The sequence below is a fragment of the Colletotrichum fioriniae genome, assembly GCF_027942845.1.
Source record: "Colletotrichum fioriniae strain IMI 355084 chromosome Unknown scaffold_1, whole genome shotgun sequence".
NCBI lineage: Eukaryota > Fungi > Ascomycota > Sordariomycetes > Glomerellales > Glomerellaceae > Colletotrichum > Colletotrichum fioriniae.
Window position 1 is genome coordinate 6,988,855 of NW_027076837.1, and position 27,734 is coordinate 7,016,588.

The following is a 27,734-nucleotide window of genomic DNA, read 5'->3' on the forward strand; positions in this document are numbered from 1 at the left end:
GCAGGTCAGCCATATCCCGAGGTTGCCCCAGCACTCTGGATATACAGGTTTTATTCACTAGCCGAACTCGGCTCCATCAATACGCCACCAAAATATACTTCATCCCTAGATCCTAAAATCCTCTTCACCAATCAAACAATACTCAGGGATTCAAAATGATGCTGGAAGAAGGATATGGCCGCTGTCAATAGAGTGGATTGGGACCTGCATCAAATGCACTACCATCCTCCGTTCCGGACCGTCCCCTTTCTCGGCCCGGACCCGGAGCGGGGCCGACATCACGAAAATTGCCCGCTCCTGCTCGTCACGCTGCAAAAGATCCTTCAACGTTCGATTTGTGGAGAAGGTTGCACCCATCGCTGCCCGCAGCAAAGAACACCTCCCCTCCCCCTGTTCGTTCGATTTTCTAGGCCCGCGCACCCGAAAATCCACGCTAAGATAGACGACGATAAGACGTTGAGCACGAGCCAACAAACTCCCCCAGTCCCCAAATTTTTTAGTCGTCCTTCCCGTCGCTTCTGTGCATCTTCTAGACGCCGATCGTCAACAGCCTCAACCTGTCGCAACCTCGAGATCGCCAACGCACTCGTGTGACCAGAACCTCGAGTCTTTGAAGCACTCAGAGACACATAATCGCCACACCGTCGAGAAATCAACACCATCTGCAAACAAACACCCACACATACACACACAATGGCGCCAACATCGCCGTCCGCCTCCGCGGCAGCGCCCAAACTCCCCGCCTCGGCAGACTTCAACGCCCTCTACAACCGCATCTCCCTCGCCTCCGCAAAACAAGCAACCTTTCTCACCTCTATGCGTGCAAAGTACCCTTCTCTAGCACGATCCTCTTCGAAATCCACATCAGAAACCACCTCCAGCAACGCCGCTGCGCCAGGTGCCTTTTCATCAATGTCGAAACCTACCATAACAACCACCGCATCACAACCAACAGCGTCCTCCACCCGCCGCACCCAAGCCGACGACGCAGACCTCCGCTTCGAAAACCCAAACACGGGCCTCGGCTTCGCGACCTCTAAAGCGGACGAGACCACCTCCGCCGCAACACGGGACCTAAGCCGCCGCCTCCTCGGCAGCAAACGCGGAGGAGGTCGCGCAGCAGACGACCCGAAAACCCTCGCCGCCGCGGCGCTCAAAGAAGCGCAGACTACAAGAGGACGAAAGCGATGAAGAGGAAGGGAGAGGCAGCTGGGGAAAGAGCAAGAAGAAGAAGACCAAAGTCCGTCAGGAGGAGGAGGAGGAGGAGTCTGCTGAACCCGAGGCGCTCGTACACCCGGCGGCACGTGGCGATATCGAGATGCGCGAGGGCGGATCGGATGACACGGAAGATCAAATCCACGACGACAACCAAGACAGCAAGGAGGTTGCTCAGATCCCCAGTCCAATCCAGGTGATAGCGGCGGTAGACCCCGCCGAGGAGGAGACCGATAAGCGACCCGAGACAGACGAAGCCACCAGGGAACGGAAAAGGAACAAGAAGAAGCGGAATAAGGAAAACAAGAAAAACAAGATGGCGGCGGCGGCGGCGGCGGCGGGAGAAGGCGGCGTCGGAACCGCTCAAAAGATACCAGTGGCATAAGGGAAATCATAGTTCCGCACATGACAAGAGCAGACTGCGGATCGGCGACACATTGCGACTCCCTTAGCCCGAGATGCCGGGACATCATCTCGCCAAGAACGCCGCCTTCATCCCTTGAGACCCTCCAGGGACTGCATGTGCGGTAGGCATCAGCAACAAGTCTCGGAAACTGTCGAATCACACAACTGCCGCAGATTGGCTGGTTGTCACAGTATTGGTCACTGCATCTTCGCATTAGATCTAGCCAAGGCTCGTTGAGCATGTGCCATCAGGTCATTTACAAGCCACACATAGCTGCTGCTCCTGACCAAATACCTCAATAGTCAGATGTGAACACGTTTTTTTTATAATGAATGATTCCCCATTCCTCTCGCATCCCAAATGCAGCTGTCGCCAATTACACCCGATGTGGACAGTTTTGGACAAATCTTAACAAACCTTGCCGCCTAACGTCCCTTGGGTATCCCGTCTCCTGAGCTCCGACCGCAAATACACAGCCTCCATCCGAGAGTGAATAATGTGAAATGAGATGTAGGATCCGCACTTGTTCTGTTTGATGAGACGCCATTGTGACGCTGAATTACTAGGGGTGCTGGTTTATAGTACGTAGTTGCTTCACGCAAGTCGGCCGTGACGCAGTAAGTAACACATGGTTGATATCAATGTTGAACTTTTCGATGATGTGAAAGGTTGAGAAATCCGGTTGTAAGTCGAGGTCGACCGTGGGTGAATCGTATTATGTAGTGGCCGTTGGCTTCGTGTGTGTTTCGGGTCTCGATCCTCAAATGTTGGTTGTAGATATGCATCTGTGCAAATCGTGTACTGACCCGAGTGTAGTCGACCTTTCTTCTATACAATGGAAGGAGTATTTCCAGGAAATCGTCGGATAGATGTGTCTATCTGATATAGGAATGTACGGGCACGCGTCCGAGGAGTGTGCCATGCATAAAGATTGAACGGATGACCCAGAGGAAGGCAATTGCTTTGCTCACTGCATACGCTTGCGCTTCCGATCATCGTCGCCTCGGGGATCCTCGTCCTCGTCGTCCCGTTCAGCCGTGTCAGTCGGGTTGAGGATATGCGCCATACTTCCGCGACGCGTGGGTGGCCCTGAGTGGTCCCTAATGGCCAAATTCTTGTTGTCCCGGTTGGCCGAGTTCCATGACCAGTTGCCAAAGGTATCCCCACCACCACCATTCGAGAAGGGCGCGCCAGGAGGTGTGGTCGGTCGCGATAGAGGCCGTACTTGGGTCGCGTTTTGCAGCGAGTATGTGGATAACGACTCCCTGAGGCGCTGGTCCTCCGGCGCGAGTCGACTGGGCGAAGATGGCCAAGGTCCAGAAGGCGGTCCTGATGGAGGCCCTGAAGCAAACGGCGGCGGAGCACTGGGCTGCCAGCCGTGTGCCCGTATATCTGCCGATGTGTGACGTCTTGCTAGACTTCCAGGAGGCGGCTCAACCTGGGCCAAGGGATGCGGCCCCGGAGGAGGTGGAGGCGGCGCCCCCCGCAAGGGAGATGAGGCCTGTGGCACTGAACCACCGCCAACCGATCCACCACCAATGGAGCCATAGGGCCTTCGCGTGCTGATCGAAAGATTCGAAGGCACAGGAGGCCGGTAGAAATTCTGCCCTCTGGGCTGGGGAACAGCAAGATTCGCGTTTCGTCTCGGGTCATCTTGGGGTAACTGCCGCGGCGAAACCGGTGCATTCTCCACGTTGGTGAAGTATGATCGGCTGCTCGAGAATGGCGACTCCTGGGGATCATCAATAGTTCGGAGCATGTCGGCTTGTCTTGCCATTTCCGATTGCAGATTCAGAACTGGTTCGTGTAGTATTAGTTACCAGCTACGTGGACCGCAAGAGATGTAACTCACCATCCCGGTGCACTGGGTTCTCGGGACTAGGAACGAGGCTGAGCACCGTCCTCGACAACTCTTGGTTGAAGTGGAGCAGTCGTGACATGGTTTCCATCACCGCTTGCTGCTTGATATGCATGTAATGGGCATTCTCTTCACTTCTCTGCAGCCGCATGCTGAGGTCGTACAGCGTATGCTCGAGTCCTGGCATTCGCATTTCAGAGCCATCGCTTGGGGGAGGCATCGGTTCCGCAGGTGTTCCAGGCTGGGAAGGGCTCGGTTTTGAGTTGGGATATTCTCGGTGAACAAGAGCATGGCGTGAAGCCCGTCGTTTGATTTCGCGTAGCCCAACAAGATCGCCTCGCTTGAAATTGCCATTTCCATGTTTGAATTCCCACAAGGCGGTCTCGGGATTTGTAGTGTGGAAAACGTCGCTCACTATTGCCTCAATTAGCGTGGGACATTTTGTGGTCAAAGGAGATGTTAGCCAACCTTTATGGAACCCGTACATGTTCAATTGCCTGACAAACGAGGATATGTTGGTGTGTTTGAAATATTGTCTAGTCGGTAGTCAGTAGGTGAAGGATATATTCGAAAGCGTGTCAACCTACGCGAGAACCTTGGAAAAGTCCGCAGACGGTGACATAACGAAGCTTTCAGCACTCGCCGACCATGATATCAGATGCTGTATGCTTGGGTCCTCCAGCATGCTGAACGGTGTTAGCTGCATCTCTACTAAACAACGTTCTAGGTTCCTGCTCACCTGTACAGCTTATGTATGAAAGCTGTCTGCACAATCTTTGGCTGGTGCACAGCCGCGGCCGCTGCTGCGGGCGCGGCGGGCATGGCGATCGAGTTATTCGCAGATTGGTCTGTAGGCGACGTGTGCTTGGATGCGCCGTTGGCGTCCGTGTCGTTGTGCTTGCTCGAAGGAGAGGTAGTGCTGGCGTTGTGGGAGGAGGTGATCTCCATAGGCTCACCGGGAGATGGAGCAGACATTTGGATGGTCGGGGTCGGGGTTGGGATAGGTACAATGCGATTCGGAATCAGATCGGCATGACCGTTAGCAGGCAGAGGAGCTCTCTGCGGACTCTCAGTCACTGTGGCCATCCCCTCTGTAAGACGCAAGGATCCGGTTAGCTCTAGAGACAAGGGCGCAGTAAATTGCGAAGAGAATGCGGGCTTTGAGAATGGCAGGGAAGACAGGAGAAAGAGTTGGAGCGGCATCAAGGGCGGTCGCGGTGGGTTTGAAGAGATGGTTGAGGGGCTTGTCTCACCTCATGGCTTCGCAGAACGGTAAAGGCGATGCGGGCGGGTTCTGCAGCGATGCGCGCAGAGAAAGACAATAGGATCAGTCTATCGCGGGAGGGTCGGGGTCGGAAGTGATTATTTAGGATTGATCCTGGTGTCGAGTGGTGTCTTCCAGGCCCGTCGACAGCTTGGCGAGAAGGCTTCCTTTGGATTGAATTGGCGGGAAACGACAGCTACGATGGTTGAAGCAGGCGAGCGCGAGTGGGTGAGCGGTTTGGGGATTGGAGTGTCCAGCCGCGGTTCGAATCTGCTAGGCAAGTTAAACAGCAGCAGGTGTTTGTTCCAGCTGCCGGTAGGCTTCCAACGTCGGGGGACTGCTAGGTAGACGGATGGATCTGCTGGAATGTGTCCAGATTGGCAGAGTTGAAGAAAAAGGTTCGGGGTGTTCTCCTCGTCCAGATGGGTGGCGGTACTCTCAGCGAAATAGGGATGCGGGATGCGAGAGAATGGAAGTGGAAGTGTCGAAGTTCTAGAGTTCGAAGAGAAGGAGAAGGGTTGCCGAAGGCCAGGGCCGCCGGAAATATGACGACGAATGAGGGACAAGGACGGGGGACTGGGGGTGGGTGGTGGTGCTGATGGTGGTGCTTGTGCTGCTGCTGGCGAAGGTTTAAAGTGGCTCGACTAGATCGATAGTCGGTTGGATCTGCGAGAACACAGGAAGAAAGAAGGCCTGATTAAGGAGAGCAAGTGCCACAAGAATTGCGGGATGGTGTAAGGTAGCGTGTACTTTAGACTGTGATCCAGCAGTCAGCTTGTGAGTGGCCCCGGTCTAACTGCGGCGTCGAGGTGTCAGTCAGTTGGTAAACCCAAAGTTTGGAGGTACCTTTTGTCGTGTTCGGGTCAAGGTTGAAGGAGCAAGAAAGGGAGCAAGGACAGTAGATAGCCGAAGAAGCATGTGTGGGAGAAGAAGTGCGAGCGTCGAGTGGTTCTTGTGTAGCTTGATTGCTGAGCCCAAGCACGTTAACAGTATCTGTATGTAATGAGAGGGGGGGAGAAAAGGAGAAGGCGAAAGTAATAGAAATCAAAAAAAGGGATCTTAGGTATCCAATGTCAAATGGCCGAAAGTGGGAGAGAGAAGGAGGGAGGTGTGGCGCCCGTCCCACCAGGAGCACCAAGTGAGGATGTTCAGAATGTTCAGGTCGGGGAAAGTGTCGTTGTTGATGGAAGCTTGCTGATTGGGCTGAAGGAGGGGGGTGGGAGGGCATCCGCGGGCGTGTGAGATGGACGACCTTGCATGGGGCGGGCCCAGGTCGCTTTACCTTGCAGCAGCAGCAGCAGCAGCAGCGAATTTAGGGGTACGAAGTACATACGTAGTACCAAAAAGAGGACGGGAGAGCTCCTGCTCGGTCACTGAGTTCTTCTTTCCCACCTCGAGCAATCACTCTTTCCGGTACGTACAGTACCTTAGGTACCTCACCTCAGGCATGAGATACCTACCTACCTATCCCACTCCAGATATCTCACTCACCAAGGAAAAGAAAAAAAAAACACGGGACATATTCGTACATAGGCACACACACGCGCTATCTTTGTCTCTCTTTCTCTCTCATCTCGCTCACACACACATACACACGCTGCTACTCACAACACGGCAGGTGGCACGGCAGGACAGAAGATGTGGAATGGAAGATACCGTGGAAGCTCAGGAGAGAAGGGGGAAGGGGGTGTCCGGTCCCCGCCAGCTGAAAATGGGAATGGACAGGTGGGAAAGCAGGAAAAGGTCACATTCAATCCAATGGGTGGGTGGATATGGCTGGAGGGGGTGGTCGACGGCCGATTTCTCCTCGCTGGGATCTCAAGGCGCACCCCCTCCCATAGGGAATTGGATGTGGGTGTAGATGCTGGGGTCCCTAGTGGCATTCTCCGGAACAGGGTCAAAGGAACAAGGTTAAGGCCGATGGATGAGCTGCCAGCCAGTTACTCAAAGTCTCAAAGGCTTCTTCTCCTGCATGTATCATCCCGTGCCTGTCAGTATGGACGGATACCTACACCTGTGTTGTATTCTTTGCTGTGGGCAGTCAACGCACGTTGAGATGGATAGCGTCCGCCGGGATCCCGTACCGCTCAGCGTCAGATTTTGGCTCGTCTGTCGACGTAGTAAGGTAGGTAGGTATCTATGTAGCTACCTACGTGCGCCATGAATCTGAATCGAAGAGGCGTTGAAGCCCCGTCAAGATGAGATGAAATGCAAAGTCCTGATGTCTGAACCCCTGACGAGACTCTTTCCAAAATTGGCCAAGTTTGCTTCTTCTTTTGCCAGGTCTTTGCTATCATGCAATTCAAATTCACAACGCGTCAAACATTATGATGAAGTACATTTGCAGGCAGGGAGGAAATCGCCATTTCCCCATCCTCCAGGTAACAGTCCAGACGTTCGATTGGCGAAGCTCTTGATACTCTTAGTCACAGTCACTTGCTTATGGCCACCAGTCTAGAGGAGCACAAAGAGCTTCAGCCGCACAATACCTTGAGCATCAAAGAGCTACATGACATCAGGTAGACCATGTCTCTTATTACCACTGATGAGAATGAGGGTCCGCAACAGTGTCGTACAAACTTCGACGCCGGTCGGAGACATGGTAGTGAGATAGGGCAGCGAGTGACGTCGGATCAAGTACCCTGCGTCCAGCCTAGTCCGCGCCTATCTGTCCTTGGCTGCCGTTTCCTGCCCTGCTAGGTGTCCCATCGAGTACCTAAGGTATGCATACAAATAGAGAGTACCACACGGCTTCTCATATTCAACTTCATATCTCTGGGGCCTGGGCAGCACTCTCTGCATTGACAGCCGCATGACCGCAGGTCAACTGCTACATGAGGTTGCAGTTGCTTTGGACAAGAAGTTCGATTGACGGTTTGAGCCATGATGAGCGAGCTAGAGGTACACTATCTTGGGCGTACAAAAGACACGGCCCGGTCTCTGGAGCGCCCGCCCGTAAGGAACCCTAAGACCGCCGGATGTTGGACCGTCGACTCGACTGTGTTTTAGCAACACATCTTCCACTCAGCCGCTGGTCGGAGCCGGCGTCATGGCATCAAGTGGGTGGTCCTGGCGTACCTGCTTGTCGATTGCCTAGCTGGCCTAGCTGCGCGTCTGCTTCTCCATAGCTTTGAAGCTCTTAGAGTCAACTGTCGACTTACAGTTGCCAAGACATCAGCCCGCGTCGGAAACATTGTACCAAGAGACCCTCACCAAGCAATGTATCCCGTTATACTGGTTCTCTCTGATTTGTAAGCTTCGCATATTTTGCCTACCAAGTACGTAGTGTCGTACCTTTGGCAGCTAGCATTGGATGTAAGGAAAGAAAAGGTATTTGCATGTCCCGTACCAGTCAAGGCAGAGTCAAGGCAGGTAGTGCCCTGGATACCTCAATCAAGTACTGAGGTACACAAGATACCAGTAGGTGAGCTAAGGTGAATGGAGATGTGTTCCTTCCAACTTGACACCTCAGGGTACGATGGTATTGGGAAGGGTCGGCACGAGACACCTTCCTACCTTAACTTGCCTTGCTTTTCCTTGCCTCGTGTCCTTTATACCTCCGTTAAACAAACAGTCAGACACCACGGGGCTTGACTCTTCGGTACATGTGGTCTCGATTCCTATTTGCGCAGCCCATCTCTGGGCCTTTTCTTTTCAGCTTCGTTCCTTCGCCGTCCTTTCTAATTCGATTGAATGCCATTTTCAGGGGCCTGGAGCTGAAGTTTGAGCGGCCTTTCACTCCCATACATTTCGAATAAACGCAGCACCTCAATTTCATCCTCCACCAAGTCATTTTCTGGACCGTGCTTTTTGTTTATCTCAACCGACTCCCCTAGCATTAGCCTGGACGTAGGCACAACGGATCCAACGTTTCTGTCGATTTCCCAGCATGTCACCTTCGGATACGCCATGATATGCACATCATGTATCCGTTCACGCTTTCCCGTGCCCCTTAGACTGTCCTCTCCACCCTAAAGTCCGTTCTTGCTTTCTTTTCCCGTCATTCGATCCCCAACTCCTCGTTTCTCTGACACGCTGTCTCAGTCATGCAGCTCAAGATCTCTTCTCCAATCGCCCGGTCCAGGAAGCTACAAGATTGCCATCTGCGACAATCATAGTCTTCCAGCCAACCCCGTCTCCCATATGCCTAGATGCGGCCGCGACCAGGAGGGGGTGTGGGTGGAGACGACACCATCCCAGCAAACCAAGCCCGTCTGCTGCTGAGAATGAGATGCGATGCTCAAAACTGCGAGGCAGACCCCCTCCGATAGCTTTTGGCCGGCTGCAGCTGGAGGGTCAGTATCAGGTTTCGATTGACCCAAATGAGAGGGAACAGATTCTTCTCAGTCCTTACCACAACCATCACCCTTTACCCATCACCACCACCACCACGACGCAGAAGCAAACACTGGGGCACGCCAGGTTCCGACAAGCCGTGCGGGCTGGATCATGCTGCTACCGAGATGCTCTGTGCTTTCTTTCTGCTTCAACAGCACCAGCCTAGCCTATCCGTTGTCCAACTAAAGAAGCCGGTTCGTTAACTACATGTCACGTCTGTGTCCGTTCGACGGCAGGGAGACGACAAGCGAAACTGGCGGGCCTCTTACCGAACCGAAGGTCCCCAAGCTCCCCGTCCCAGGGCCTAGTCCCCGACACGAGCAGATGCTTTTACAACCAACAAGCCAGTCGGGAGCTGCATTGCTTCCCAAGAGCAGTGTGAAATCTCGATCAACCGTGGGCTTTGTCGACTATCCTGGAAACCGACTGTGCCTGGCTGTCTTCGCTTCGGGCCTGTGCTCTGTGGTACTGCGAACGGTCCAGTATGTGGCATGTGGAGAGCTTGTCCTCATCAAATTGACCACGCAAGTGCTTCAGAGCGGCTTTTGCGCAAGCCCTTTTGCTTCCTGTGTCTTACCGTGGCGTGATGATGGCCTCTGCCACTCACCCAATGAAGCTTGCTTTCCCGCCGCTCAAAGCAGGCCGTCATCTTAACCAAAGGTTCGAGCTAGCGGTGGTGCGGTGCTTGTGGCAGCTAACGCAGGGCCACAGCCAGTCCAGGAATTGCGGAAGATTCGAACCGGCCAGACGGTGCACTTCTGTTTCAACGGCTTCGCTTCTTCGCGATAATATCCACAATCCGCGCGAGAAGGCTAGGGCAGACACTCAAGCCATTCGCCTCCAGCCGGCCACCCTAGCAGAATGGCCGTGGGCTCAGTGCCTAGATGCCTTAGTTGACAATCGGGCCCGTTGATGCAGTACACACGCAATGATCACTCCGTGTCAAGGAGGAACGCACAGAGACCTATAGGTCAAAATACGATCTGAACAAGCATCGCATTGCTCTTGGCCGGAGGCTCTGGAGATGCTGATCACCTGCCGTGACAGCCTTCATCACGAACCAAGGGCTCAAGAGGTTGGATCCATGCCATCCATGGTGAATTGGAGGAGGCAATTGGAAGCGCAGATTCAAGATTGGATAATCAAGATTCAGCAGGCATGTGCCGACCCCTGTGCCGTACCCGATGGACTTGACAGCCACGAAAACTGTTTAGTTACTGTACCCTGCTTGAGAGCTGACATGAGCAGCGAGGAAGTCACTAACAAGCGATCAGAGAGCTTCTTGTCTACCATATGTTGTGCTTACGGGAGGCTAAGGAGATTTGCGACAACAAGGATCTGCACCTACTCAACATCAAATGGCCCATCGTTCGTTAGCACCTCAATTTCAATATCGAATCAGCCAGCGCCAGCCCGAGGACATCGGCGTCTTTATACCAAATTCTCCGCAGACTATCCGATTTATGTCTCGCTATTCACGCCTTCCCTCGCCTCTGGATTATCACAGCAAACATTTCGTCGACAGGTGAAAGGAGGAGCTGGAGACCATGGACCGGGCCGACAAGGGGCCAGCCAGCCAGCCATAGTCGACCGAGGGACAAAGCGTCGAGCAAAAGCCCTGAATTTCCCCTCCAACCCCTGCCCTGGTCCAAATCCAGACGACGACGTGTGCTTGTCACGTTTATTACCGCGGACAACACTCGTCTTAGAAGCTCCTGCAAAAAATGCGAAGCTACCAGCTAGTTGTTGCATTGCAATGGGCCAAGACAAAGGTGCCTCCGAACGTTGAAGAAAAATGGAATGCAACCCCCTCCCCCAGTCGCTCAGTCAGCATTGAGCACTAGAAGCAGCTTCCTCACGGCACGCATTTCGGTCCTTGAGTACAATTGTGTCGCCTCATCCCGCGAAACCAGACACAGTCACATTCACATGCTCAAAACTGTCTTCAACCGTGCCTGGGACTATTTCCTCCGGCTCTCGCCTCAAAGCTTGCTATACTCTTCCGTTTTGAACACAAGATGTCACGGCCATTCAGCTCTGTCTTGGCGCATCCTTTGAGCCTCGGGTGCCCTTAGCTAAACAAGGTTTAGGGGGTGATTTCAGCGCAGAAACGTTGACCTCGTTACAAGTCGACATCCGCATCTGCAAACTCTTCCTCATCTCAAAAGCGCCTGTGGATGGTGCCCTCCAGCGAGCGTCATTTTCAGGTCATTCCGACGACGGACTGCTACTGCCACATAACCGGTAAGTCTCTAATCCTTCCTGAGAGCTCTTTGCATCCACCTGCACCAGCTTTTGACTTCTTTCCAAACGAAGGAGTTTGTGGATGGCGGCCTGAGCGAACGAACTGCAGTCCCAACGTTTCAGCGGAACCGCTATCCGTCCAGCCTTGTGTGATTACCGGACACTTTGCTGGACCACGCACTCATCATGTCAGAATTTAAGCTGCTACAGGCAACTGTTAGATCGAGCACCTCAACGTTGTCGATCCGACATTGTTCTCGACCAGTACTGGCTCTCCTACTCCGTACACCACCACCTGTGCCTAGGGCCCCGGCCATCTCCATGGTCCGCTCTTGATGTAACGCGACCCGGGTCCGGCGAACTCTCTCTGCAGTAAGCGTTCTTATTGTCTGAAGAACGTTGAAGATGTAACGTCGACGCTCGTCTCACGGCGAATCGCCAAGCTTCTAGAAGTTCGACTCATACAACTAGCTTCCGGGAGCCCCTTGAGAATTGTTCAACCCAGAGCTCATGGTGTCCCTCTCGTCTCATCTTCAAGTGACTGAAATTTTTCTTCAACAAGCAAATCGCTGTGCACCTTTGGGTACCGCATTGAGGCCCAGAGCAGACTAGTTCCAAGAGCCTGCTCTACACCAGCATGGTGACTGGTTCCGTGGAACGACACATCCGAAGCCAAAGAAGAACCCCACGACCGAGATCTACCCCATTCGACTCGAACTCTAATTTTTGCATTCCCCTGTCGTATTCCGGGTATGGTTGTTCATCCTTCCGCCCCCTTGCCTAGTTTGCACCGGACAGATCCCGCGGGTAGCCTACGTCTTACTACGGTATGGCTGTTCTGCAAATAGGACAGGGTAACATGTCGCAATCACGACAACATGCATGCAAGCAAATGGCGGCGTCCCACAACGCGTTGATGGGTGCGTACACTAGCATGATGTTTTTCCGTCTTCGCGGCCAAACATGACACCTAGGCCTCTAAAAACAACAGGCAATGGGACGGATACACCATCGACCTCCAAGCTCTAGTCACCGTGTACCGGATCCGGGCCGCGCCTTGCCGCCCATTCCGCTTCTCCTCCTCCACAGTCCCCGCGCACACGGTAACGAAGAGTGATGCTGGGAATTCGGGACAGTCTTCCAAGAACGACCATGGCGTCTCGGTTGGACTGCCGAGAGAGAACCATGACACGAAGGCAGCATGGCTTGGGACAACACATCTTTCAATCTTGAACTTAATCGAAAAGAAGTTGAGATTGTGGTGGTGCGAATGCCTCGACCAGGGTCCCGCAAGAAATACTTGCTTACAGCACGAGGATGGAAGCCCAAACCCAACCAAGAGACACGTGGACATCTTCTTCTTGTTTGTTCCAGTCGATACGTGTTGTGGTCGAGTCTTCGCTTTGGTCCATTTCGTCTTCGGATTTGCTTTACTTTCCCACGGAGGAGTCTCGGATCCGGGGGGTTGAGGTGAGTGTTTGGGCTTATGCACCCATCACGTCCGACATTATGCCGTTCGAGGCCGGGGATCCAGGGGCCCCTTCTAAGTTCTGGATGGGTACTCTCTGGAAGAACCTAATGTCTAAGGAAGGGAGTGCGAAGAAATCCATTCAAAGTCAAATATCGACATTACGTTCTGATCCAAGGAAAACATCAGCTCGGAATGTCCGCGAGGACCGGTGCCATGGGTGCCGCCCTTGTGCCTGTGCTGCAGAGAGTTCCACGTATGGGAGATGAACCGCGACACGTCCTCATCAAAAACACACACACGCGAAAACCATGATACGGACAGATCTCCGCCTTTTTTCCCCAGTGATATCTTACCTCCCTTGCGGAGAACACGACGCTCTTCTTCCTCGTATTATTCATACCTCTCTATCGCGACTCCGTATTTTAGACATTTTACAAGGAACACGACATGGACGACGATGGTCCCCCCAAAAGCAAGAAAAAAGAACCTCTATCCGTGCGGATAGCGCCTTTATATTAGCTAGTCATTCATTTCACGTCTGCGGAGTTGGAAAAAAAGACAAACGCAGACCATCAAGTAGTCACTATCGTATCATCATCCAAACGCCTTTCCTTATACTGACGGGAAGGACCCATCCAAACAACCATGAAACCCAATTCCCGACATGGGGAGTGACGGGGGTTGCCCCCTTCCCGAGTAACCCTTCCCGAGCGACCATCCAAGGCCATGGATGACCAAAAAAAAGAAAAAGTCTAAAAATCGCCATCATCAACATCCATCCCACTGACTCTCCGCTCTCCGATCTCGCGGATCTTGTCACCCAGGATCGACCGTCCGTACCGCTCCGCAACCTTACCCGCCGCCTCGACCATACGGCCCGTCCGATCGCGCATCAGACCCACCAGCTCCAGCGCCCGCATGCCGCGCTCCTCGCCCTCGCGACACTCAATGGCCAGCATCTGCAGCAGCGTCTTGTCGAGCTCGAGCTCCAGCCGCGCCAGACTCGTCTTCTGAGAGTGCGTAGCATCGGTGTGGTCAATGAGGTCGCGCAACTGGGCCGAGTGAATGCCGGAAATCAGTAGCTTCTGCTCCAGCTTGCGCGATTCGCGACGACCCTCGTCCTCTTCGTCATCTCCGTTCTCTCCCTCCGCACCCTCCGCGTCCGGAGCCGGGGCCGGGGCGGAGGTGAGTGGCACGGAGAAGTCAAACTCGGACAGCAGCGGTCGCGGGAAGTAGGGGTACTGATCCCCGCCTTTCAGGATGATGCAGTGAAACTTCTTGTCGGCTACCGCAATGGGCCAGTAGGTTTCCGTCTTCCTTCCCGACGCTAAACGCGGGAGAAGCTTTGTGTCAAGGAGGGGCACCCAGCAGGCGCGCGAGGGTTTCCGCCAGTGAAGCAGGGTGAGAAGAGTGCCTGTCGAGTCATAAATGCAAGGATCCTGAGTCGATGTACCCTGCCTGTCAGCGAAACTGCATTCTTATGTCCGAAAGGAAGAAAGGGGAGGGGTGTGTAAACTTACGCCGACATCTGAGAAGAAGACGCTCTGCAACGTCGCGCCATCGGGTAGTGCGACGGTGTCTTCGTTTTGGCAGATCTCGTCCCGCTTGATGTTCTCGATCGTGTACAGGAGGCGGGCGTTGCCGTCTGCGCCGACGGGGCCGTTGCCCATCGTGATGACATAGTCACGCCAGCTGGCGCAAGTGACCATGGGTGTGCTCTTGGGCCGGTATACCCGGTACGGCACTCCAAAGAGGGTGAAGATGCGTACGTAGTTGGCGGTTGTGGTAACTGTGATGAAAGACTCGCTCAATGACATGGCAACTACAGCCTCGCCCTTGGGCAGCTCGGTCCGCCAGTCTGTCCGCTGCGTCCACGTCTCGTGTGGGCGATAGAAGATGGTGGCGGGCGTGCTTTCTTGTGGTGGACATGAAAATAGGGCGCCGTGCTCCGTCAAGCAGGCCTTGTCGTAGAGGAATGTGTCTGTGAAGTGGAAGTCGCGGTGGAACTCGTGATCGTAGAACTCTACCGTCACGGTGTTGTGGCCGTCTTGGTCGACCGTCCAGATGACGCCAATCATGTTCAGGCATAGATACTTGCGGTTTCCGCGCCAGGGGGTCGAGCCTGGTTGGAAGGCCTCATGGAAGTTGAGCGCGAGCTGGCGGCGCTTGCTCGCGCGATCACCGTCGTCGCCGCCGGCATCAAGAGGCCTCTTTTGCCCCGTCGAGTAACCAGCACCGTCATCGTCAACAACAAAGCCATCACCGTCATCATAGCCGTCTTCGCCATTGAGGAAGGAGTCAAGGCTGCCCAGGGAATCGCGGCGAGGCCGGCTCGGGATGGCAGCCTTGCCATTGGCGTCTGGTCTCCTGGCGTTGTTGGAGATCTCGGAAAGGGGATCGTGGATGAACGGTGCGGGCTGGCGAGGCAGCTGCAGGAAGCTGGAGAATTGCTCCGTGATGAGGTTGGGGTAGATGTAGACCTCGCCGTCGGACGTCGTGAACGACAGCAGGTTGTCCTTGGGATGCCATGTGATGTCAATGACGTTGCTGTAGTCAAACTTTTGAATCACGCTCTGTGTCTTTGTCTCCCAGATCAAGAGCTTCCCGTCCTTGCCTGCCGTCGCCAGCATCGCGCCGTTGGGTGACCACGCCACCGCTGTGACATCACCCAAATGCCCGTTGGCAAACGTCCGCTGCTTCTCCCAGTCGTTCTTGGACACGACCTGAACATCGTGCATGGGTGTAGGCACCGCAAATGCCCTTCCGTCTGGATGCCACACGATCTTGGCTGAGTTTTCGGATTCGGGGTCGAGAGGTCCAATGATGCCGTCCACCTTGCGGATCAGCTCCGGCGTCTCTGCCGTCATGGAGTAGACGTAGATGACTCCATCTGTACACGCCAACGCCAAGAGCCCGCCCTTGGGGTCGAAGGCTAGGTGCTTCGTCGGGCGCCCGTGGTCCTTGAGAACGCGGATGCGAGAGTTGTCCTGGGTATCGACGACCTTGACCGTGAGCTCGTCGCTGGCAACGGCACACCACTTTGCGTCGGGGGAGAGAGCGACGTCTCGGACTGGTAGGGAGGTGCGTGTGAGGAAGCGCTCGAAAGTAGTGTCCTCGACCGAGTAGACGCTGACGGTGCCGTCCTCTGAGCCGACCACGAAGAAAGCGTCAGATGCGGCGACGGCGCAGTTCTGCTCGGGGCAGTCGTCGATGTTGAACGGCTCGCCATCGTGGTGGGTGCGGTAGAGGCGGATCGTATTGTTGGAGCCGACGGTGACAAGGCGGGCACCTGAAGGAGTGTAGGCGAGACGGGTTGTTCCTGTTGTGTGCGCCGGCCTCGGCCGCGGTTTCGGGGCGAGAGAGGAGGCCATTTCGGGATTGGTGTGTGGGATGTGGTTTAGATCTTGTTCATGGGTATTTTGGAACCCTTTCTGTCTTGGAAAGAATGGTGATTATGGGTGATAAGTGCAGCTGACCGATCGAAGAGTCGTGGTATTGTCAATTGGTGTCGTGTGGTTGGAGATGAGTGTTTGACAGAATGGATGTGGTGATGGTGGGACAGAGGCACTCGAGAGGGACGCGTTTAGACGCGTCGCGAATTCAATTAAAGCAACTTTTTGACAGGCGCAGGACAGGGGTCGTTGAACGAACCCCGCCAGGTACGTACTTCTTCAGTTGCGGTCTCTTGCTATTGTGAGACCACTTGGTGACAGGTGGAGGGCCTGTCAGTCTACTCACAGAAATGCATTGCAGGCATCAGAATTGATGAGAAATACAGCTTGTGAGTGAAAGTGGGCGACATGAAGAGTTACCTAGATTAGGCATCAGAATTCCCAAAACTCATTCTATTGCCTATAAACCGACTCGGTCGTCCGTTTTTCTCAATACTGAACTACGTGTGCGCATTTCCCCGCAATTATCAAGAGGAACGGTTCGAGGAGTTGGCGATCGTGAGAAATACCCCTCAAGATGGAGTCAACCAACCAAGAGAACTTCTTCGAGACGGAGTAAGCGTACTTTGAAACGAGGGTACCAAGAGCATTGCTGACAGTTATACAGCACTCAGCAAGAGAAGCGCCAGCAGCGTGCCAAGAAGGAGGGAAACACCTTTGGCAACCCGCTGCGCATGCCCTCCAAGCTCTTGGCCGTCATCGAGGATATCAAGTCCAATAACTCCGTCTTTGTCGCAGAGTCTGGCGGACGGGTATCCAAAGTGAACACCGAGGTAAGCTTCTCTCATATATCCAGCGGGACTCCCCTGGTTCTTACTCCTTGGCTACTTTGAATCCATTCCATCAGAATGCTAGAGTGAGCGGATCGTCTCTTCAAACTCAGGGGCTCACCACATCACAGACACGAACCACCACAGCAAAATACACCGGCCCCTCCGTCCCGGTAACATGCCTCGCAACAGGCGGCGCCTCCAGCAACACCCTCTTCGCAGGCAGCTGGGACAAGGCAATCTGGTCCTGGGACGTCGCGACGCGCCGCCCAGGCCGTAAGTACGAGGGCCACTCCGACTTTGTCAAAGCCCTCGTCTGCGGCCGCCTCGGCGACAAGACCATCCTCATCAGCGGCGGCGCCGACAAGAAGATTATCGTCTGGGACGCCGATGCAGGGCGCAAGCTGCACGTCCTCCAGGACCCGACCACCACAATGATGTCGCTGCAGTCCCTCGCCATCGACCCGGTCCTCAGCACCGCCGACGAGATCGTCCTCGTCAGCGCCAGCAGCGATCCGCACATTCGCCGGTGGAAGATCACGCTCGACTCGTACGCGCAGCTTCCCTTTGACCAGCCTGCCGGAGAGAAAGCCGCAGCCACCGCGGGCGAAGAGAAGCTCACGATCCAAGAGCACGAAACGAGCGTATACAAAGTCCTCTTTGACGTCACCGGAGACGACGTCGACCTCTGGACCGCGAGCGCCGACGGCGCGGCCAAATGCCTCCTCCGCGAAAAGTCCTTTTCCGCAGAAGACGCCTTTGAGCACGGCGACTTTGTCCGCGCCGTGGCGCTCACGCCGGACTGGGTCGTTACGGCCGGCATCAACCAGCAAATCAAGGTCTGGGACCGGACGTCGGGCCAGCTGTACGCCCTCCTCGACGCTCACTTTGACGAGATCACCGACCTCGTCGTCCTGCGGGGTTCAGCGTCGCCGGCGGCGACGGATGTGCTTTGCAGTGTCGGTATCGACTGTACGTTGCGGACGTGGCCTCTTGATCGTAAGGGGTTGGACGCGGCGGTCGAGGAGATCCGGGCTGCGTCTGAGGCTGTTGATGGACAAGAGGGCGACGAGGAGAAGAAGGATGATGATAAGGAGCCTTTAATGACGGCTGAAGAGGAAGCAGAGTTGGCTGCGCTGATGGAGGATGATTAAAAAGTATAGTCTAGTCAGTGAGGTGAAATGGCGTTGCAATTTGATTTGCATTCTGATGCCGCCGTATCTTCACGCCAATGCTGTGAAGCAATGTCTTATGTCCCTCCCGAGTATAGCGAGCTTGACAACGTTATGTGACCACGCCGTACACTTCACAAGCTCTCGAGAAGGCGTGGAGATCAGGACATGCATAATGACTAAAGGTAGTCTGCCCATCGAGTGTTTCAAGTCCGGGGTATGTGAGGTTTACTTATTTCTATCTGGAAACACCACTCAACGGGTTTGAGGAATGGCTTTCTATCACATCACCACCAAGATCTCATCCCCACTTCCACTATTGCCAGACGGCGACGCAGTAGAATGTGTGCTGTGGCCTTCACTCATGTTCTCTGCCGTTTGGTGATCTTACTGATTCGTTAACTTGGTCGCTTTACCTTTCCTCCTGGCCGAAGACGATCTGTTTTTTTGAAGAGAGCATCATATCGTGCGTGTGCTCGTCACTACCGCCTCACCCATACTGCCGCAATGCCATCGGTGTCTCGGCCTGCCCGAGATAGTGAATTTTGTTAGAGAGTCTCTCATTAGAAAGGTTCTATTGGCAGCATCACATTCACAAAGCCGTACGGACAAAAAGCAAGGGTTCAAATGACGTGGCAGACTGTCAGAATCTTACATGGGTCTCTGATGATCACTTGAGAGTGCCAAGGACACGGATATCAACATCCTTCTCGAAGTGATGTTAATATTCTCTTCGACGGGAGATGCGGTGTATGTCGACATCTGCAACATTCCATGCAGCCAGTCGATCCGTGGCGTATCTTGTCCGCTGGCCTGTCGCCGATTTCATCAAGACAAAACTGACTAGAATGACTGGTTCGGATGGGCTCCACGTGTTGCTTCATGGGAGCTGCCGTGATATGTGATGGTCTCCACCGTGGTCTGGCGCACCCGTGCCACTTTACAGAGGACCCCATACCAACGATAATTCAAACGCCGTCTCCAAATCCGCATACCTCTTCGTCCGAGTTCCCAAAATTCGGGGGCTGTCTCCGTGCTCGGCACTTATTGGCGGCCCGGCCACCCGGCTCAGTCTTCCGAACGATGCCCGCCGTACTAGGTCGTCCACGGTGACGGACGATGCTCAAGACTTACGCCAGCAAGTGCCACTTGAAAGCCCGTGGCTGGTTAAGAGGCTGCATCGTATTCAAGCACATCTGCTTAAATAGCCAAGAGAAATTAGTGGCTTCAATAGCTTGCCAGCCCGTGCGAGCATGCGAGGTTACCGAAAGACGGTGACGCCTGGCTGCCAGCCTGGGCTATCGCAATATAAAAAGTGGCGATGGGCCAGAACTACGATGCAGCCAAGCTTGAGCTGAGTTGTCCGTCCAAGGGAATCCTGGATAAGATTGGGGAGCTATGGGCCTTTCTTCAATCCGGCCGCGATCAATGTACGGATCAGGGGGTTAAGACTGCCGGCGGAAGGGCTTGTGCAACCAGAAGAGCCGCGGGAGTCTCGAACTTTGAAGCTCTTGACAGCAGGTAAAGACGCCTTTAGATCGACCAACAGACTGCCATGGAAAGGTCTCGGTACCTCATGCCAACAGATGAAACACAGACATCGGAAAGAGATTGCTTTCTTCGTTTTCCACATTTCCCATCAAACCGCACGGGCAGATCAGGGATCTAGGCTTCCCCAAGTGCGGCTATAGATGAGACACTTTAGCCGCTCCGTGGCCTCGGCTTGCTGGGTCCCGCCGATACGTTGACGCGGAGTGAAAACGCATTGATTTCTTTTCAAGGCCTACGACGCGTCTATCAAGACGTCCTGTCTAGATCGCTGATGCCAGGCGTGGGGTTCGTGACGCGTTCGAATTCGTTGAAAGCCTAAACTTGTGCACGTGTGCAGCGCAGTCTGTGAGCCGCCGGAAAATTGTCATGCAGGAAAAGCGGTACACAAAGACCATATGCTGCAGGTGATGCAAGACACAGCTTATGCAAACGTGGTGGGGAATATCAAAGAGTCTAGGGCGGTTGGCGTAGTCCCAATCGAGGCAACGTTGTGATCAGTGGCCGCCGTCTCAACGATTCAGGTTGTCTGCCGTACAACAAAGGCCGCATTTAGTCTGTTTCAAGCCCTTCACCGCTCCCTCTGATGACAAAAGTTGTCCCGTTACTGCAGGAACTGACTCAAAGGGCGACGATGAAATGGTGGTGGGGAACTCTCAAAGCCTGGCTGGACCAGCCCTTTAGAGCAACGTACTGCCTGGCGATCCGAGAACACGGGACAGGCCCCAGAGGCGCCGCGTTGTGGATTATCGAAGATCGATCTGCTGCCCAGCTGGGATATGGAGCGGCGCTAATCAAGGCTGGCAGATCCCTCTTCAATTTGCCCACGAAAAAGCAATTTGTGTGGGACGGCCGCAGGCAGTCAGTAAACAGTGAAAGGACCTACAAATATGCCTAAGGGGGGGCAAAGAAGTAAGCTGCATCCCAGAATGGCGAGGCAGCTTGGTATGCTTTTGTATGAGCACAAAGCTGATCTGCTAGTCGATTCGTACAATGTCAGATAGCACCTGGGCTTAGGCTTCCTGTCGTGCCTATCTCTGTGGAGGCCATTCTACGCGCGCAGGTTCTTGACGGGGACCCATATGATAAGTCTGATGGACGATAATGTAGGCCATATTGACGCCTATGCAGGCATGTTGCCGGCGCCCAAGGAAGAGCAAGGTCCATGCAGCCAATGGCTTTTTGCCGGAACATAGAGTCTAATAATATCCGTTGCATTTCCATCCTTTATGAACGGAGCGGGTTTGTTACTGAAACCACGGGTCATAAGTTGTGGTAGGTAAAGTCGAGGTGAATCTTTTGGAGGCAAAGCGACGAATCCATGCGAAGACTCTATTAGGTCTGGTGTCGTAGAATATTTGCCTCCTTGTACTTGTCTCCTCAGATGCCTTCTAGTAATCCAACCATGCCAAAGTAGAGACTGATGGGGAGGCACGAGGGTTATTCCCCGATGCCGACAGCAACTGTTCGTATTGTGGACTGCACGCGTGTCCGTGACACGGTTGGCCAACCTAATTGCTCGTAAAAGAGCGAAAACTCGGGTAGACTGGGACGGCGTGTGGAGATGGCGAGTGAGGAGGAGCGCGTAGACTCGTAGTATGGCACAGAGTTCTGGCTAGGGAGCAACTATGCGGGATAGAGTTGGATTGGTGGCGCGAGTCGGGGATCTGAGGACGAATACCTCGGTTCTGCGACGCACAAAGGGGGCTCCAACGTGAAACTCTGTCGAGATTTGTCCTATCGATGGTAAAATTTGCCCAATTTCTTGAGGAAACCTACCTTGAGGTGGTGATGGGCGGCATTCGAACAGCGGCCTTTTGCAAATGTTCGAGTCTCATGATAAGCTTGTCAAACACCATATGACAGGTAGAGGTGAGATGAGGTCCGAGGAACGCTTCCAGACGAACAGGCTACAGCCCTTGTCACGCAACCTATGCAGGAACAGGATTTCCCTGCAGACACGTGTATGTCGTGCAAAGGCAGGACGCAGGGGGCGGAAGGGCAAACAGAAGAGTGTGAGAATCTACCTTACTGTAGGCATATTTCGCTGGAATTTTTGGTGAGAAACGAACGAAAGGTACTCCGTAAGCAGCATGGAAATAAGCAGGAACTGGCAGGAAGCAAACAGCGAGAGCAGATCCTGCCTTGCCGATTGGCCCTTTTCCCCCGACTAACAGGAGGCCTGTCGTCGATCGCCCAGAACGGCAAGGCTCCTTTTCGAGTACATGTACCCCTGTTCACAGCCCCTGCTTCATCCACGCTTTGCCCGCCTGACGTGAACCCTGAACCCTGAGCCACCCGAGAGGCCCCCGCCAGCCGCCGTCTCGGAGACCCATTTCCCACTCCATCCGTCAGCTGAGTGGCCAGACTGCAGGAACGCCATCCATCATCGCAAAGTGCCGCATCCAGGCGTCCCTTGTTCCAGCCTCCTAAGCCATTCAACCTCCCGATCTTGCCTCTTGTTTCTCTCTTGCACGGGCTGCCCTGTGGTTTTGCAGAGAGCATGGGTCGTATCTTGCCTTGCGGGCACTATGGGACGGCATTCATGGGGAACTTTGCCCCCGTCCCTTTGGGCGATGAATACAACCCTTGCCTTGCACTCACGTTCCTGCGCAGTAGGTCAGTCCGTTCACCCTGGGTGAAGTTGAGGCTTCTGTTTGGTCAACTTTGTTTGTCCGACGCAGACTCGTCGCAACCTCACCCGCAAGGAACCTAGTCTTCCTGTGTACACTATGTACGCAGTAGGAAGCTGTCAGCCCAGAGGGCTCGTAGACTCTGTGTTACATTCGCTTCGCTTGTTTCGTTCGTCGTGCTAGCAGCCCGCAGTTGCAACGTTCAGATACTGATACCGTCGATACGAGACTACCATGGTTGGTTCGTCAAACGGCTACATGGCTTAGCCGATCAATGATGCAAGTGACGGCGGCTTGCACAACTGCCAAATCAGTCTGCCATTGTTCCCCGAAGCTGGACACGCCGACGGACTGGCTTCTGCGACACCCGACGCTGAGGTCAAATCGGATTATCGATTTGAATACTAGTCTCAAGCCATCAGTAACGACCAGGGAGAAGGCGCCGAGGAGCTTACTTCAAGCCTCCAGCTCTACGTAAGGTAGACAAGTAGGTAGTAGTAAGTAGCGCAAACCTTTCGACTAAACGCCCCAGACCTGGCACCAGTCACTCATCTCGACCTGAAGTGTCTTTGAACGCTACCGTCTTACTAAGGGACGCACGCAGTCAAGCTAGCTCATTAGTGAGCGTTGGCCAAGGGCGAAGTAAGACCAATTCCGATATCCCACACTGAGAGCAGACGCGCCGTTTCGTCTTCACCTTTTCAATTTCATTTCTTGGTGCGCCTCCGTTTCTGCTTCCAGCGTTCCGGCGTCACGAGGGTCACCTACATTGAACCTTAGGAATCATTCAACGACACCTCCTGCTTCCTGCTTCCTGCTTCCTGCCGTCTGCCGCCTTCCGTTGCCCCAGCCAGTCCTTCCTCAGGTGGAAGGTAAGGTGCCCAAGGTAATCAAGAACTGGCAGCCCGCAGCACACCATTGGATTGCACCACGACTGGACTGGAAGTTGGTCATAAGATGCTTGGCTAAGGTGTATAGCCTTAACCTGATTTCATGGTTCATTCATCCGGACAAGACGACGCATCTTTCCATCTAGGCAACCCCAACAAGGCCTCAAGCTTACCGCACCATCCCGTCCCAGACATCCGGTCATTTTTTCCACCTTACATCCCCTTTTTCTCGCCGGGAAGCCACTTCGTCGTTGCCAACTGGACTAGCGGCTTGGGGCGTAGTTTGGAAACGCGAACTATTTGTCCACTCTCTCTCCTGTCTCCCTAAATCAGGAACATCGACTCGATAGACCCAAGCCACATTTTCTGGCCCTTGTGCCGCCGGCCGCGCTTACGTCTACGTCTACTCCATTACACGTCTTTATTCTCTCCAGACCTGCCCATCATACTTTTCCCGCCCGATGGCCGTTGAGTTTCTCCATTACTCGCATCCAAACTTTTCTTCTCTTTTTCGGCTCGTCACCGCTCTTGCTGTTGACCTGGACGAAGCTGGCCAACGTGGGAGAATCGGCAACTGGTTGCACTGATTCACACCTTCCGCCTTTTATCGACGTTTTCTTCACTTCGCTAACAAGACCTTTCCGACAATCGAATACACTCAATTGCGCTACTTGAACGCTTCGTCTCACCTCCTCCCCACGACCACAACATAATTCATAATCAGCTCATCCACTCGCGGTCTCCACGCCTCTTTCTATCTCCGTCTTCCCGGACGACTTATCCTCAATGGCCGAGCCTGCCGAATACCATGGCGGCCTCGTCGCCTTCGAGGGCCCTCACGACCTCGTTTCGACTCAGCTCCGTCTTTTACCTACATCATCGCAAATTGCTATCCTCCCCAGCGTCAAGGAATTTCTCGAACCTGAGAGCCCCGACGAGCCGTTTGAAGCGCGCAAGTTTGTTAGGCGAGTCCACAATGCTGTCACCAAGAGAAGGGACACCGCCTTGGAATTTCTGAAGGATTCGACCCCCAAGCGTAAGAGACTGGTCTTCATGAACGGGGGCACGCCTAGCGCGCAGACGGTCTGCATCAGAGCCATCTCTCGGAATGAGACAGAGGGGGATATATCCAAAGCCGAAGCAATCTTCAACGACCTTGTTAAAGGTGGCGTTGCCGGCCTCGAGGACCCCGTCAACTCAAGCGGCTCATTCCTTGATATCTCGGAGGAAATGAGCGAAGACCCCATCACCAGAGCTATGCGTGCTGCCGATGCTCTCGACCGGGAAACTGCAAACTTACAGCCTTCCAGCGACATCGATCTCACCACTTCCGCCGGCCGTCCACGCCCGAGAAGCATGAGCCTGCCCATGTATAGCTTCGCCGATACTTTTGGTGATATGGCATCCTTTTACGTCTTTGGTGGCCAGTTCAGTGAAGATCATATCAAGGAGGAGGGACAAGTCGAGGCTGCCACTCAATATCATGGCCCAACACCCAGACTCGCCATCACGAATTTCGACGAGCTCGAAAGAGTCTCCGGTGAAGGCTTTGATAGTGACGGGAAACCCATCGTCACTGCTCCACCTCGGTCTCCAAGCTGTGTGGGCGAGGCATATGAGCGGGATGATGTATCCTCATCTTCTTCACCCAACGCTCCTGCTCTTCTCGACGTGGCATCTCCCAGATCTGACGTCTTTAGCATCCGTTCGACAGAGCCGATATATATTGAACAAGCATCACTTGTCCGCATGAAATCATCCGCCTCTTCCAGGACTTTGAAGCGATCTCAATCGATCAGCCATCTCCATCGAAGCAACTCTCGCTATAGGGACACTCTCATGCGGCTTAAGCCTAAGGAGCAAAGTGCTGCTGAGAAAAGTCACAATGAGAAGCCCTCCACTGAGCAATTGTTGCTTTCCGCTGAGAAGACTGCTGCAGAAAAGGTGGCCGAGGGCCGCCCTGTGTCGGTAGTCGAACTCATCGAAGATGCCGAAAAACGCGAAAGTAGCGCCAAGCGCGTCGAAGGCCCGAAGACAATCTATGTCAAAGCAGCCAGGCCAAACAGGGGAGTCAACAAAGCATTGCCTCCCCCTCCACCGTCCGAGAAGAGGTTACGCAAACGTCGGCACACCAAGTCGAGGTCGAAATATGTCGACAGAGGAACCGATGCCGAAGATGTCGAACTGAATGAGACGCCATTCCGACCTGTACTGCCTTTCTATGAGGATCTAGTCATCCACTTCAAGGACGATAGTCCAGACCCCATCCTAGAATACATGATCAAAGCTTTCAGAGAAGGTGTTTATCCAGTCACACTGCCTTCCTCTGCTTCCTCCGGAACGTCTACTGCGGATGGCGACAGATCGACCCCACAGACTCCAACATGGCAACTGGCCGAACCTGAAGTCACTCAGTTCACGTCTACGACGAAGGTCAGCACAGAAGAGTACGATCCTTTCTCCTACCAGGGTCCGACATACACAGCGAAGCCAGTCCAGCCTTTTACCCGGACTGTGATAAGATCAGCTTTGCCGACGCCTGCGCATACGCCTCCGCCCACGGTGTCCGAGTCGGAGGATAAGTTCCACGACTTCAACGCTGTGCACGGTCAGACGGCTGTAGCCATGCAGAACTCCCTCAGATCAGTGCTGAACATCTATTTCCCGCCCAAGGGAAGAGGGTTCTCTCAATTCAACTTTCCGTTACTTCCCGAGATGGACGCACTGTGGAAGCCGATATTCCGGGACGTTGAGCCTGGTGGAAGCCCAAGGAAAGACAATCGCCGGATAGACCAAATTTTAGCCATAGGTGCGCAACGTGGCGTCAAGAAAACATTCGTCTCTGGAGTGACCAGCCAGCTGGAAAAATTGGGCACAAAGTCGAGCGGTGTTTCAAGGACCGGCAGGCTGGACTTCCGGTGAGTTGTTTGCTTTGCGTGATTATTTCGTCACCTGACTAACAAAACTGCTCAGATATCTCATTGCAAATGCGATGCAGTCCTTCACCGCACAGCCGCTGGCCAACCAGACTCAAGACAACCCCTTCACCAACTCATACCTTCTGGCGACGCTTATCATCCCTCATCTCGAGACTTTCTTTGCTGCGCACTCCGAAGTCCGCTTTCTGATTCTCGACTATCCTCCGGACCATCTTGCCACCATCCTCGCTTTGCAGAAGTTGGTCGGCGTCGACTTGATGAAAGTTGCACAGGTTATTGATGCCCATGCCAAGGAGCCACTTCCCTTCACTCATGTTCGAGGTAGCTCCTTGGGGCGTATCTCTACTGTGAGTGACTTGGCTTCGAGCTCAAGCTCACTCCAGTCCAAGGGTTCGAGATCTGCTGCATCGACATCTTCGCGAGATGGGCTGGCGGTTTCCAAGGCCAACCTTCTTCTCACATCCACCGCAACCGAAGCGGAAGTTGCGACTTTCGTTTCCACCATCTGGAAGATTCTGATCAACATCTCCAAGTTCTACCTGCCTGAAGAAAGCAAGAAGCTTGAAGAGAGTAGTGTCAAGAGCAAGCGGCAATCCGGGAACTTCTCGGCATTCCCTCAGGCTTCTATGAGCCCCCCGATGTCTCCGCCATCCTCCAGTGGTCGCAAGGCCGCGAATAGGGCATCAGGCTCCATCAGAACTTCAGCCCGACCTTCTTCCATTGCAGAAACAATCCTGAGTCGGCGCTTCAAGTCACGACGAGGCGACAGAAAGACCGTCGGCGATGCCGCATCCATCTTAACCGTCGACATGGACTACGAGAGCGATCTAGACCTCGAGGAAAGACGTTTGATGCCCATGTTCTTGAAGAAGAATCAGGTCCGGAAGGGAAACAGCCGCAAGGCCCTTAAGTTTCTCGGTCTGGCCTGATAAGTCACTCCGTGACTTTGTACCGTTACTTGTATCTGCAGGGCCATGCATTTTTTTTTTTTTTTTGGAATGACCCCATCACGACGTTTCATGCTTAGTCTCAATACCATGGCATAAGGAGTTGTATCATGTTAGAAGAAGAGCCACATCATGTCGAAGGGGAAGGGGGGAGGGCGGAGGGCAGATGGATGGATACTTGCTGCTCGGCTCTAGGATCGATGATCTTGTCCGCTGCTCTTATCATCAGTTCAAAGCGCGTCATCTGCACCATCTTTCGGCCCAAGTCGTGGCCGACAATACCCAGGGATAGATTTCCCATAGATACGAAATGAAAATCTCCAGAGCGTATGCATTCTTTATTTTGTTGTAGTGTTGCGATGATACTGCTCCCAAAGGACCGGCCGACTCATGTCTTGTGTCTTGGAGAGACCGAACATGGAAAGGAGAGGTCTTGACGAATGCTGGAACGTCGGGTAAGGCAAAGCTTAATCTTAGCATCGGTACAATCTGTAGCATAGCAGCAGGCTAGATGACTTTGCATCTTCACGATCGCTCATGGACGCCCTGGCAAACCCACAGCCAGAATAACGGCTATTGAATGAATC

General features: G+C 53.9%; 5 protein-coding genes across 5 annotated transcripts; 3 read left to right on the forward strand and 2 right to left on the reverse strand.

Annotated features, from left to right (window-relative positions):
- Positions 1 to 693: 693 nt before the first annotated feature.
- N0V96_001809 (uncharacterized protein) lies at positions 694 to 1,600 on the forward strand (the record flags this gene model as incomplete). Its single annotated transcript, XM_065756323.1, has 2 exons — positions 694 to 898; positions 1,080 to 1,600. The coding sequence occupies 2 exons, from the start codon at positions 694 to 696 to the stop codon at positions 1,598 to 1,600; spliced, it is 726 nt and encodes a 241-aa protein (XP_065615563.1).
- A 988-nt stretch (positions 1,601 to 2,588) lies between these two features.
- Positions 2,589 to 4,454, reverse strand: SFL1 (Flocculation suppression protein; the record flags this gene model as incomplete). Its single annotated transcript, XM_065756324.1, has 4 exons — positions 2,589 to 3,418; positions 3,474 to 3,685; positions 4,067 to 4,165; positions 4,219 to 4,454. 4 exons carry the CDS (start codon positions 4,452 to 4,454, stop codon positions 2,589 to 2,591), a joined length of 1,377 nt encoding a protein of 458 aa, XP_065615564.1.
- A 9,094-nt stretch (positions 4,455 to 13,548) lies between these two features.
- mcl1 (DNA polymerase alpha accessory factor Mcl1) lies at positions 13,549 to 16,167 on the reverse strand (the record flags this gene model as incomplete). The annotated part of the gene is made up of 2 exons (XM_065756325.1): positions 13,549 to 14,250; positions 14,317 to 16,167. 2 exons carry the CDS (start codon positions 16,165 to 16,167, stop codon positions 13,549 to 13,551), a joined length of 2,553 nt encoding a protein of 850 aa, XP_065615565.1.
- Positions 16,168 to 16,765: 598 nt separating this feature from the next.
- Positions 16,766 to 18,172, forward strand: N0V96_001812 (uncharacterized protein; the record flags this gene model as incomplete). Its single annotated transcript, XM_053193036.1, has 3 exons — positions 16,766 to 16,803; positions 16,856 to 17,021; positions 17,150 to 18,172. 3 exons carry the CDS (start codon positions 16,766 to 16,768, stop codon positions 18,170 to 18,172), a joined length of 1,227 nt encoding a protein of 408 aa, XP_053049567.1.
- A 5,875-nt stretch (positions 18,173 to 24,047) lies between these two features.
- N0V96_001813 (uncharacterized protein) lies at positions 24,048 to 27,129 on the forward strand (the record flags this gene model as incomplete). Its single annotated transcript, XM_053193037.2, has 2 exons — positions 24,048 to 26,179; positions 26,235 to 27,129. 2 exons carry the CDS (start codon positions 24,048 to 24,050, stop codon positions 27,127 to 27,129), a joined length of 3,027 nt encoding a protein of 1,008 aa, XP_053049568.2.
- Between the last annotated feature and the right edge of the window lie 605 nt (positions 27,130 to 27,734).